The 13,195-nt window shown below is 43.9% G+C and overlaps 2 protein-coding genes across 6 annotated transcripts in view; both read left to right on the top strand.

Moving 5' to 3' along the window:
• actn1 (actinin, alpha 1) overlaps positions 1-938 on the top strand; it is a 50,771-nt gene extending 49,833 nt beyond the window's left edge. For all 5 annotated transcript variants that reach the window (XM_061242696.1, XM_061242688.1, XM_061242694.1 and 2 more), the window contains one exon: positions 6-938. In XM_061242696.1, coding sequence (XP_061098680.1) covers positions 6-164 — 159 coding nt within the window. In that variant the 3' untranslated portion in view covers positions 165-938. The remainder of the gene's footprint in view (positions 1-5) is intronic.
• Positions 939-3,307: 2,369 nt separating this feature from the next.
• The window catches only part of LOC133129072 (cytochrome c oxidase assembly protein COX16 homolog, mitochondrial), a 14,501-nt gene continuing 4,613 nt past the window's right edge, over positions 3,308-13,195 (top strand). Inside the window, exons 1-2 of the mRNA XM_061242899.1 lie at positions 3,308-4,488; positions 5,053-5,130. Coding sequence (XP_061098883.1) covers positions 4,426-4,488; positions 5,053-5,130 — 141 coding nt within the window. The 5' untranslated portion in view covers positions 3,308-4,425. The remainder of the gene's footprint in view (positions 4,489-5,052; positions 5,131-13,195) is intronic.

Raw genomic sequence — 13,195 nt, 5'->3', positions numbered from 1 at the left:
CTCAGAACTACATCCTGGCGGACGAGCTGCGTCGGGAGCTGCCTCCGGACCAGGCGGAGTACTGCATCGCCCGCATGGCCCCCTACACTGGCCCCGACGCCGTGCCCGGCGCCCTGGACTACATGTCCTTCTCCACCGCTCTCTACGGAGAGAGTGACCTCTGAACCCTCCTCCAGGAGCACCCTGGGACCTTCCACTCAGCAGCGTCCTCTCCATAGCCGTGTCCTACTCCCATGACCACAGCTAGCTGTTCCCTGCCCCTCGCCTCGAACCGAGTCCTCCATGTCCTGACCAGAGCTAGCACCTGCCTGCCTTCCCCCCCCCCCCCCCACCACAGCTCGCCCCTCCCAGCCCTGACTGTCACACCTGGGTCCAATACATAACCGTTCTGGATTCAAATACTTCTCTATGCTTTCCTGAGCACGTCTGGTGTATTGGGACCTGTGAAATACTCTCAAAAAGTGCAACCACCCCCCCCCCCCCCTTCTAGTTCTCTTGGTTGGCTCAGTTGCACCAGGCAAGATCAATCGAGCGTCAATCGAGAAAAGTGTCTGAATCCAAATCACTCATGTGTTTGACCCAGCTCTGCTGACCATATCTGCCTCCTCCCCCCCTCACCGCTATAGCCCCGCTCCTACCATGCTGGCACATTTTTTTGTACACCCCCGGCCTCTTCCCCGCCCTGTTCCTCCCCGGCCCACCCCCCCCCACGCTCCATTTTGTTGTACTTGCTTTTGATGCAATGCAGCACCTCTCCTGGTTTACACAAGGGGAGAGAGAATCGTTTCTTTTTCTGTTTTTATTTTTTGTTGTTCTTGTTTTTCTTCAAAAAAAACTAAAAAAATAAAATTAACATATTTTATTATACAGAACGAAAAAAAAGGTATTTTTCTCCACCTGATTTAAAAAAAAACAAAAATAAAGACAAAAAATTGCAAGCACTCGTCTTTTATTCATTTTTCTCCTGTGATTTCCATTTAGTTGGTGACTTCACGTTTTACATGTAACTACTGTGTACACTATCAGTTTTTCTGGTGCAATTTAGAAAACTAGACACAACAAACATGAATATGTGCATCAGCGGTTCGTGTAATGGGGTAAAATACCCTTTATGCAATATTTTGATCATTCCTATTAATACCATAGTTACCACAGTTTTCCCAGAAGGGTAGTATATGAAACAAGCGTCTTATAACTAAAACACATGGATGACATATTATTTAATCAGCCAATGTCTGTATGATTACATAAATCATATACATTCAATACAATAACCACTGTCTTTTGCAGGATCTATTGAAGAAAATTATGTGTCATTGTAACCTCATTTAAACCCACAACCATCTCATTCAAAGCCCAGTTATCTTTGTGCATTGCTACTTTGAGTACTTTAGTATAGGTGTAGCCACATTAACCTGAAAAGTAGTGTTAAGTCCTCTATGTACACTCACTTTATTACACCTACTTATTCATGTGATTATCTAATCAGCCAATTGTGTAGCAGCAGTGCAATGCATACATTCATGTAGATATGGGTCAGGGGCTTCAGGTGATGTTCACAAATTGTGATCTAAGTGACATTGACCATGGAATGATTGTTGGTGGCAGACAGGGTGGTTTGAGTATCTCAGAAACTGTTGATCTCCTAGGATTTTCATGCACACTAGTCTCTAGAGTTTGCAAAGAATGGTGTAAGAAAATAAAAAAATTCCAGTGAGCAGCAGTTCTGCAGATAGAAATCCCTTGTTAATGTGAGACATCAGAGGAGAATGGCCAGACTGGTCAAAACTGACAGGAAGGTGATAGTAACGCAAATAACCACACATTACAACAGAGGGATGCAGTAGAGCATCTCTGAACACCAAATGCATCATAACTTTTAAGTGGATAAGCTACAGCAGTAGAAGTCTAGAAAATAAGTAATACATACCTAATAAAGTGCTCAGTGAGTGTACATCCATGTCTGAGGCAGGGGTGGTGCAGTTATAAACAATCAGGAGAATAAATCCTGTCTGCCAATGAAGAGGACAAATGGGTAATGGATTGTGAACCAATGATGCGACTGATGATTGATCACCCGGTCAATAGGATGTTGGCAGACCATTAAAAATAGCAAACCAGCGAGTGTCAATTTATACTCATCGATCTTTCTGTGGCCTTCTTATCTCCTCATGCATCAATATTTAACATGCTCACTCACTCTTACACACTCCTGATATACTCCTGTTATGTGAAGGACTGAATTGATAGATTAGGATATATGAAGCACAGAAATATGGAACCGACTGAAAATACATTGAGTATTGTTTTAATGCACTTTGAAAAATATTTCAAAAGAAAGCATGCTTCTCAAATGTCTTTTTTCGTATATAAAAAGGGAATTTTGACCATCTTGTTTCTGCCAGGGTAACCCGTGAATTATTAATGACTTCATTATGTAACACAAGATAACATCAGACGCCTAAGCCTTCGCATAGTATCAAACAGTGGCATTTATTTGCACTGTACACTTACACCACCTGCTGCAAACTATGTAGACTGCAGATCAATGTATGTAACGTGCACATGAAATACGTTCTTGTTTTGGACTGGCCTATTTGGTTGAAATACAATCTATAATTTCAATTATTTTTTATTTTTTATATGTTAATATTTGATTGATTCGTCTGTGCGCACTGTGACTTTAGAATTTAAAAGAGCGGAACACAGTTTTGAGTGAAAAGATTCTGGTGGGAGTGTAAACTGAACCGAACTGGTACAGGAAGTGACGTACATCAAAGGGGCCATTCAATTGCATTAAAAGCAAGACGGCGAGATTCTACAAGTTTCCCTCTAAAATTCTGCTTATTGATTTATTTGATATAAAATTACCGAACAGAACAATATGAATTGTAGTACGACAAAAACATTCTCATGACATGTCTCACAGTACTATTTTACAGACCAATACTTTCCTATAGGCAAAATGCGAATTTGTAATAGCGCCTATGATCGTGACATGGCCTAAATGGTTGAAATAGAAGGGCAGAACCACATAACTAAATAGAGCTGTGCACATTATTGCTTAGCAACTGTTAAGGATTTTAATAATCTGACATTGGCACCCTCTTGTGACGCCTCTTTATGCAGAGATAATAATAGACTAATATATGACTCTGAAATCATATGTCGCATTTTAAAACAAAATACATTTTTCGGTTATTTTTTCCCACAGTCTATTGGGTTAATCACGAATACATCAGTAGCTAGGTCTTTCGCCAATTTAGGCACAGGACTTTCACTACAGCGGTGCATTATTAGGGAGGACAACCGAAAAATTTATTTCCGGAAATCAACATGAATATTATGATTATTATCTCAGTTTAACCTTAAATTAACGTGTGGTGGACAATAATTCTGCTTGGGTTGAATTTTAATGTGACAAAATGACTGTTTTTGTGGCTTTTAAGCGCTCATTTTACCAGCATTCCATCAATGTTAAATGCTGGACCCCGACGGCACCGAAAAACAGGCAGATTTCACTGCCATTCCATTCTTTACGTATATGGAGCTCGAAAATGGTGACACAACAATAGCTTTTGCTGGTTTACTTCACGCGCTCATACATGGCAGTTGGTGGCAGTTCGAACTGTCAAAAGTGTGACTGGAGCCAGGTCAATATTTTTGCTGGGTACTCGGTATGTCCAGCCTTATAAGTCCAAAGTCCCTGGTTACTTTTTCATAGTTTCAATGGATTTTGACAATAGACATGTCAGACTTCAATCATGTTAACGCTCTCGAGCGTGCGTCAAAGTTTAGGTAGCAAATAACAGTGCTGTATCCTTCTGACGTCATTTACATAGCTACAGAACTGTCCGATCACGCCGAATCACTGATAGAAACAAGATGAATTAATGACGATTCAGAAAATGTATAACTTTTAAAGATTTAAATAAATCCTATGGTGGGACTTTTGCCATTTATGGACGGTACGACAGAAAATTCCGGTGCCGTCGAACTTAATCGAATGCTTTTATTTATATCGTTCGAATGACCAAGTGCCGTTAAAAAGCAAATTGTATGGCTTTGTGCTATTCGCGTATGCTAGCTACATCATGCTAACATCGTACAGGGACCAGTAAAGGCTTAGAACACACTAGCACTTAGTTATTGTAAGTTTGATCACCTCTACTGTAAAGTAAAAAAGTGGACAAATTACGTTTTCTGTGAGAAACCTATTGGCGAGCTCACGTGCACACACAGCGGTCTACATTCTAAAGCTCCACTTTGCCCTCCCTAGCATTATTGGATACCACGTACTGGTACGCTGATGACGGAGTAACTGGTATTTCCTCTAGCTATGTATCTATGTGGTAACGTGAAATAGTGTTGTATGGATATGAGAGTAAAACAGGGACGAAATTAAGGATTATTGCCAGAATAATTATGTGGAGCCCATTTAAGGCTTTACAGAAGAACAAGACGCTCAAATATGGCATTCCAATGATTGTGAGTTCTCCCGACAGTTGCTAAGTTATGACCTTAGCCTCAGCTAGCAAGTGCTCCATACTAGCCGGCTAACGTTGGTGTAGCTACCGTGTGGTAGCTACTTCAGTGCTAGCTAAGCACCAATGGTAACCACATAACAACCATATCGCTAGCTAGTTAGTCCAGTAGCAAAATTTAGTATTAAGCTAGGAGTACGTCATTAAAAAAAAACAACTACATATGCTACATTATACTGCACTGCAAGTTGAATGGAAACACGCACAACTATAGCTAGCTACCGTTAACGTTGTAGCAACATTTCCTTTAACTGTAAAAATCCTTTACTTGTTCCAGAATGTAATGAAAACCTTCACCGTCAGAATAAAGTTTACGACAACGTTTCCTGTCAAGGAATAACAGCTAGCCTAAGCATTTTACCTTTAGCTTTATTGCTGAACTCATACACTACGCTACAAATAAAAGCCGAAATGACAGTTTTAATTCAGTTTATGATATTTTGGTTTCAGAACTGTCACCCCCCAAAAAATGATTTCCCGACCTTATATAAATTGTTCTTCGTTGCAGTTGCTGGTCGTTGGAGGTTCCTTCGGGCTGCGAGAATTCGCACAAATCCGATATGATGCCCAGAAGATTAAAAAGAAGGTATCATGTTGCAAGTAATGTCTGTAAATATATATGATCTTTTACGTTTAACATTCATCAATGCGAAACGCAGCAGATGTTTGGCTTTTTATATTTAACTAAATATATACAATTTTTTTTATGAGAACATTAATAGACGTGGATTTTACGAAAAGTTTTTAAAATGTTACCGTTATTGTTTACTTAGTTTTATGAATTTACCAAAAGGTTGATTCCTTGTCAGTGCACTGAATCATTGAGTACTGAATCCAAGTTGAATGGAAAATACAGAATTCCAGAAGTCCTCCACTGCAGGTGCATGTTATAAGCAGTTATTGCCCTGCCACTAAAAGCAAATATTTAGATGTGAGGACCAGATTAGACTATCCCTGCTGACGCCCTTCATTCCAGATTATTTAGTCCAACTAACACAACTGATTCTACTTACCAAAGTCTTGATTGAAGACTATGGTTGGTTAATTAGTTGAAGCAGGTGTCGTAGTTTTGGTTTAAAACTAAAACCTGCACCTCATCTGCCATTTTCAGATAAGCTTGGACACCCCTAGTTTAATCTTTTTCATCCGTATTTTCATGTGTTTCTTGTGTTTGTGTGTGTGTGTGTGTGTGTTTGTGTGTGTGTGTGTGTGTGTTTACACACATTTCCATGGATTAAAATCAAGTAGCCTTTACTGTTCTCTGGGCATCTTGTTATCCTGCACTCAGTGGGTTTTCAGCCTGTTATGGGCCTACAGTAAGCTATAATAACAGGCATTATGCTAACAGAACCTGAGGTGTGATGACTTTTCCGCACTCAGTCAGGACGCACTGGGCGGTGCTGCTGGGCTTCGGCGGCCATTTTGTTTTCCTCCGGGACTGTCTGTCATTGAGTGAAGAGGAGCCACTGTCTGCACCTCAGTGGGCTTTAATTGACCTTCCCAGGTTCTTCCTCCCTGAGGTGTCTTCACCTAATAAGACCCCCAGGTACTTAATGCGTGTGCCGTTGAGCTGTGCTGCCGGCTGAATTCTCCAAGAATCACGATTCTGTCACTGTTTTTTTCCCAGCTGAGCGTATTGTCTGAAGTGCTTCCATTTTCCTGTGACCCCCCTTTCTGTGTGCCCCCTCATTAGCACCCCTCACACTGCTGTGGGTGGCTGTTTTGTACTTGTGATGCACTCACAGTTACATTTTAGTAGCTATTTAAAATCCGGAATGTCTCTTAAAATCAGTAATGGAGTTCTGAATCATCTCCGTGACATTCACAAGATGCTAAACTGTGGGAGCCTATGACTTCCCTGTATCCTATCCTTCTCTTGTCCCCCCTCACGTCCCCCCCACCCCCCACCCCCCTTAGGTCCTCCAGCTACACGTCGACATGTTAAACATTCTCGCATGGCTGCCGTTTAATAAAAGATTTACAGCGCGGGTGCGTGCGCCAAGTTTTTAAATGGGCGGTGAAATCGCACGCATTAAAATGCAATGTTCAGACACACCTGTGGTGTTAATAGAGCCACGGTGTTTAAGCATTAAAACGGTGCCAACAAAATTCAGTCTTCTGGCCAAGTGACCGGCCAAATATAGTCTCTTGCCCATGCTGTATAAATAGGCTATTGTTTTAAGCCCTCTTGTCATTTTCACCTTCAGTACGTGTTTTTAGTCTCATGATGAAGCTCCCACAGATAGAAATGTGGTTTATAAAGAGTATCTTTGAGTTTCGTGGCAAACAAGATCGTTAAATTGTGACCCTTGGGAAATGAAGTGGAAAACACCCTTGGAGCAAGATCCTCTCTCTCATTCAGGGCATTACAGTGATAGACTTGGGCCCATTGTCCATACACACACACTGTGCTTTTCTTGTCTGAGGAAAGTTAAGAATTGTGGGAAGTTTCCTCATAGTTAGGACTTGGTTAGGTGTTAAAATGGTTAAATGTGATGAGCTAGCAGCCTACATTCAGGTCATGAGAATGACTGATATGGCACACAGATCAGCAGAATGCTGAATGGTGATTTCCCTGAAAGATGAAAGGTTTTGGTGCACTGCACGGACAAGGAGGTCTTGAGAAGGTAGGGCGGCTTGATTCTGTTGCTCTTGGGTGAAGCACTAACTCCTGTTTTTAATGCAGTGACAAGAAAAAAATATCAGAACGGGACAATATGTTAGAGCCTACCAGAAGACATGTATGTCAGATTAGGTATACACCTGCCATTGCCCATGACCACGTCACCGGCCTCAGAACTGGAGTTGGTTCCTGGGTCCTGCACTGCTGCTGCTCAATGCTGTTAAATAGCTGGGATGGGTAAAATACAGAGGGTCAATAAAGTTTATTACTAATAATCTTGTAAAATAATATTTTAGATTATATTTTAGCACTGCAATGCATCATCTTTGTCATACCTGTCTGTATCCTGGCCCCGTTATAATGTGTGTTCAGTTGGCTTGGCTGTATTCATCTGACGTGTCATTTTCATTTCAATGCAAAAACCGCAATTATCTAGGGGCAGGCCTGTCTGAGCGTGCTCTGAAGTTTTACAGCTCGCACACAGCCTCTGAAATCCAAATGAAACCCTGAGAATTAATCAGCAGCTCTTCAGTGTGCTGGCTTTCATCTCCCTCCCCTTGTGTTTCAGTCAAAAAACAACAACAATTCCTGCCATTGTTTTTTAATGTTGTTTTTCTGGATGAGTTGGAGGGGAAAATAGATAATTACTTGCCCAAGACTGTTCAGATCTTCTATTCTGTCTGTCACTGTTAGATGTGCATGTTAAAATCTGCACGGCTTTTGGGCCCTTGACCCCACATTGCTCCTGGGGGTTTGTCCCCTGCTTAGGCTAATCAATTTGCTGAAGTTGCTTTGGATAAAAGCATCAGCTAAATAACAAATTGTGAGGGGCAGCCTGTCGCCTAGTGGCTAAGGTACATGACTGGGACCCGGAGGTTCAAGCCCCGGCGTAGCCACGATAAGATCCGCACAGCCGTCGGGCCCTTGAGCAAGGCCCTTACCCCCGCATTGCTCCGGGGGGGATTGTCCCCTGCTTAGTCTAATAAAATGTAAGCCGCTTTGGATAAAGGTGTCAGCTAAATAAAACAATATTTCTGGTTTCATTGTGCTTGAAACAAGACCCAGCTATGTGAGTTCACTGCATTTTCCATTCCTGCTCCTGCTGGCCATGTATGGAACTACACAGGAGAAGTTAAGCACGCACTGTGACCTTTAGGTGTCAGAATGGCCCTGATCTGGCAACTTTGGGCATCAGAGGTCATTGTTTATTTATAGAACATTGAATTCTGGTGGCATAGTACAATGGTTTATAGTGTATAGTTTTCATTTAAGCGTATTTGCACTTTGCATTTGGCAGACACTCATCCAATGTGACTTTCACAGACTTTTATTACTAAACAAACAAACGTACAATCCATTTACACACCTGGATATTTACAGAGGCGGTTCAGGTTAAGTGCTTTGCCCTACGAAACAATGACGCTGGGGGACCTGGGGATTTAACCTGCAACTCCCAGATTGCAAGCCCAGCTCTCTAAACAGTACACAACTACAGCTAATGCGATTTTCAGGATTTTGACTATTGTTTGACATTACAAGGCAGCAACAAGCAAATGTGACCTTTACCATTTCACACACAACTCACTTTTATTCCGCAATGTTAATCCCCAATCATAAAAAATAAAAAAGGAAGTCACTCTGTTAATGCCAGTGTAGGACCATTTCTATTCAGCCTATGTCATATCCTCTATTAACAGCTGCTGGGGTTGGAAATGTGCCACACAAAATTAAACGTAGTTCCTCCGTCCTTGATTTACTCCCATCCGTGACTCGTATGGCTAATGAACTGATTAATCATCTCACTGGCCTGTGTTGTGTTTCTACAGCGTACGGCCTGTGTTGTGTTTGTACAGCGTATGGCCTGTGTTGTGTTTCTACAGCGTATGGCCTGTGTTGTGTTTGTACAGCGTATGGCCTGTGTTGTGTTTCTACAGCGTATGGCCTGTGTTGTGTTTGTACAGCGTATGGCCTGTGTTATGTTTCTGCAGCGTACAGCCTGTGTTGTGTTTCTACAGTGTATGGCCTGTGTTGTGTTTCTACAGCGTACAGCCTGTGTTGTGTTTCTACAGCGTATGGCCTGTGTTGTGTTTGTACAGCGTATGGCCTGTGTTGTGTTTGTACAGCGTATGGCCTGTGTTGTGTTTGTACAGCGTATGGCCTGTGTTATGTTTCTACAGCGTATGGCCTGTGTTGTGTTTCTGCAGCGTACAGCCTGTGTTGTGTTTCTACAGCATACGGCCTGTGTTGTGTTTCTACAGCGTATGGCCTGTGTTGTGTTTCTACAGCGTATGGCCTGTGTTGTGTTTCTACAGCGTACAGCCTGTGTTGTGTTTCTACAGTGTATGGCCTGTGTTGTGTTTCTACAGCGTACAGCCTGTGTTGTGTTTCTGCAGTGTGCGGCCTGTGTTATGTTTCTACAGCACACAGCCTGTGTTATGTTTCTACAGCGTATGGCCTGTGTTGTGTTTCTACAGCATACGGCCTGTGTTGTGTTTCTACAGCGTATGTCCTGTGTTGTGTTTCTACAGCGTATGGCCTGTGTTGTGTTTCTACAGCGTATGGCCTGTGTTGTGTTTCTACAGCGTATGGCCTGTGTTGTGTTTCTACAGTGTATGGCCTGTGTTGTGTTTCTACAGCGTACAGCCTGTGTTATGTTTCTACAGCACACAGCCTGTGTTATGTTTCTACAGCGTATGGCCTGTGTTGTGTTTCTGCAGCGTACAGCCTGTGTTGTGTTTCTACAGCGTATGGCCTGTGTTGTGTTTCTACAGTGTATGGCCTGTGTTGTGTTTCTACAGCGTACAGCCTGTGTTGTGTTTCTGCAGTGTGCGGCCTGTGTTATGTTTCTACAGCGTACAGCCTGTTGCCGCCTGTGTTGTGTTGTGTTATGAAACATGAATCTACAGCCTCTCTAGCTTTGTGTGTGTGTTTGTATGCGTGCGTGCGTGTGTGTTAAACTGGCATTACATCAGTTGGTCAGTAGGTGGCACTATTTCCTCTTGGCGAAGTACACGGAGATGAGAATTTGAGCAGACCTGGGTTATATAGTGTGGTTCTGTGCCTGCTCAGTGTGCACAGCTGCTGTCATGTTGAAACACCTTCCGCTTTTCTGCCGTTCAGTAAATATTTGAGACACGTGGTTCCTGTGTGGTAGTGTGGCTGGGACTGTCCCACCGCAAATTCCACACTGGAGTCACAGTTCTGGAGACAGTCCAAGGGTGGAGGTCAGCAGATTTAATTTAAATAGTTAAACAAGAAGATAGGCAGCATAAATTGCACCAAGGCCGCTGTTGTTACTGAATGTAAAAAAAGTAACACCTGGTGGTGTCTATAGGTCACACTTTAAACAGTCATTGCATGTCCCAACATTATGGTGCCCTGTAATTGAGCCGGGGTTTGTAGGAAAACTGTTGTAATTTCTACACAGGGAACACAATGCAGAACTGCTACTCACTGGATGTTTTTTGTTTTTCGCACCATTCACTACAAACTCTAGAAACTGTTGTGCATGAAAATTGCAGGAGATCAGCAGTTTCTGAGATACTCAAACCACCCTGTCTGGCACCCTCAAATGCCAACCTGTCTGGCACCAACAATCATGCCACGGTCAAAGATCACATTTTTCCCCCATTCTGTTGGTTGAAGCTGAAGCTCCTGACCCGTATCTGCATGATTGTATACATTGCACTGAATCGCATGAATCGGTAGATGGACAGCTGTTTCTAATAATGTGCTCAGTGGATGTTTATAAAAATTGTAAACCCAGGATGAATGTCCCATTGGGCAGTGAGACTTGTTATTGTAATCTCCTCAGCAAGCTTCAGCCTTTGATTGGCACATCAGAAGGAAGCTCCCATTGTTAAGGGGCGGGGGGGCTCCTTTTGCATTCAGGTCTTCAGGAGTTACAGTGGCGGGGGTGAACTGTGGGTGTGTTTGGGGGGATGGGGGGGCGGGAATGACTGTTACACTGTCGGTCAAACCCTGGGTCCCTGAGTGATGGATCATGGGGGGTGGGGTGGGTAGAGAGGGGCTGCCCCCCCCCCTCCACTGTGCCGTGACTGAGAGTGTCACTTGGGTCACAGCCAGATGGCATGAGGCTGCTCTCATTACTGTCCTTTTGAACTGGCACTGGGGTTGGTGTGTGTGTGTGTGGGGGGGGGATGCGCCTGCTTGTGTATCACAGCTGCCCCCTCTGGGGGGGCCAGGAGGTAGGGGGGTGGGGGGGGCTTCCCCCACTGTCCCAGCCCCCTCACTTCTGTCCTCCGTCAACATGAGTCAACATGACCCCCCGACCCCAAACCACCACCACCACCATAGCTTAACCCCTTCTCAGCTCAGTGAGAATATTCACTTTATACTGCATTACTCTGAGTGAGTGAGTGAGTGAGTGAGTGAGTGAGTGAGGGCGCTAATATGAATGCTGCTGTTAATGTTCTAAAGGACACCCAAGCATATCCATGTTATGAGTGGAGAATTGTGATCTATTGTATGTGAATCATGTTACCTAACAGTAAACTCCATCCTGCTGACAGTAACCGACCTATTTAAAATTTTATACGCTTTCTGGAGTAAAAGAAACTGCACAAAACCACCCTGCTTCCTTCTCGTATATTTAGCTTAATGATTCTAATTTATTTAAAAGGAAAGTCTCACAATAGCAGAGACTGCCGACGCCAGGACTTGAAAGATTCACATTCTCTCCATTCCAAACGGGGGATAATGACGGTTTGGCTGCTGTCACAGTCGGTACGTCGTGGGCTGAAACTCTTGCACAACAGGCACTCCATGAACAGAAAAATGGGCAGAATTTAAAAAAAGAAATTCAATCTCCTTCCATGTGGTATTCAGCGCCTACGATTAATTGGATTACAAAAGCAGGAATTAAATATGTTATTTGAACAGTGCCCTTTTTCCGTATGTGCGCTGGAATCCAATTCTCTCACTGTGAGTTACACTCTCTGAGCATTCGTCTGACCGTTGAAAAGGCCGCGTGCTTAAAATCTCTGTATTCTCCTCCTGACTTCCGAGTCGATCTCGCGACCGGGACGTTTCATTATTTAGAGTTTCTGTCGCCGTCTGCGCGGAGCGATGGCTGCACTTTTACATGAAAGCGGGACGGGGAGCGAAATTTGGAGCGTTCGCCCCCTCTAATGGTGCCGCGGTGTGATTAACCAGGCAGCCGCTGAAGAGGGAAGAGTCTTTATCTCTCGCCGGCTCTTCAAGCCGCATAATTCACGCGAGCGGCGCTCATGAAGGTAGCCCTTCCCGCGGAATCAAGCGGAATAATTCATAGCGAAACGGGAGTGGGCCAAGGCCAACCTCTGTGGGGAAAACTCAGCGGGGAACGTGCGGAGAACCTGGAGCGTTTGATCACAGGCGCTGTGTGCCCCCTGCACGCAAAACGACCAGCGCTGCTATGCAGTGTCATGGTTTATACATTAAAGAGAGAACTCATGAGAGAGCGCGTTTGTAATTGTAAGTGTGTGTGTGTGTGTGTGTGTGTGTGTCTGCGCCTGCACACATGCGTGTGTTTGTTCATATGTGTGTGAGCCTGTGTGTTTGTGCACATACGTGTGTGTGTGTGTGTGTGTGTGTGTGTGTGTGTGTGTGTGTGTGAGCGAGCGAGCGTAAACCGGGGCGTGTGAGTGTGCATCAGTGCTGGAGTTGCTTGTCTGGTTCTCTCCTGCCCTTCCGTTTCATCCACACTCCATCTCGTACTGTTTACCTCTCTGTCTCACTTCCATTTTCTCCCTCCGTCTCTCTCTCTCTCTCTGAGTCAGGCCCAGATAGGTTGGAGCTCCAGGAATGTCTCCTCTGTATAAATGCTCCTAAATCAGCTAGCTTGGCCAGGCACTTCCCACTTGTTGAAAAGTAACTTTCCTTCCCTGGCACTAAAATGGAGGATTACAGCAGAGTCCTTATATAAACGGAATTGCCCTTCCTCCATTCCGTGGCCCAAGAGGAGACGTGGAATCTGGAGTGATGTGATGGCACAGGGATGTCACAATGTGCGATGTCATGCAGTGTG

Source organism: Conger conger, chromosome 1 (assembly GCF_963514075.1).
Source record: "Conger conger chromosome 1, fConCon1.1, whole genome shotgun sequence".
Taxonomy (NCBI): domain Eukaryota; kingdom Metazoa; phylum Chordata; class Actinopteri; order Anguilliformes; family Congridae; genus Conger; species Conger conger.
The sequence above is the reverse complement of the archived record's forward strand: the minus strand, read 5'-3'. Positions and strand labels throughout refer to the sequence as shown.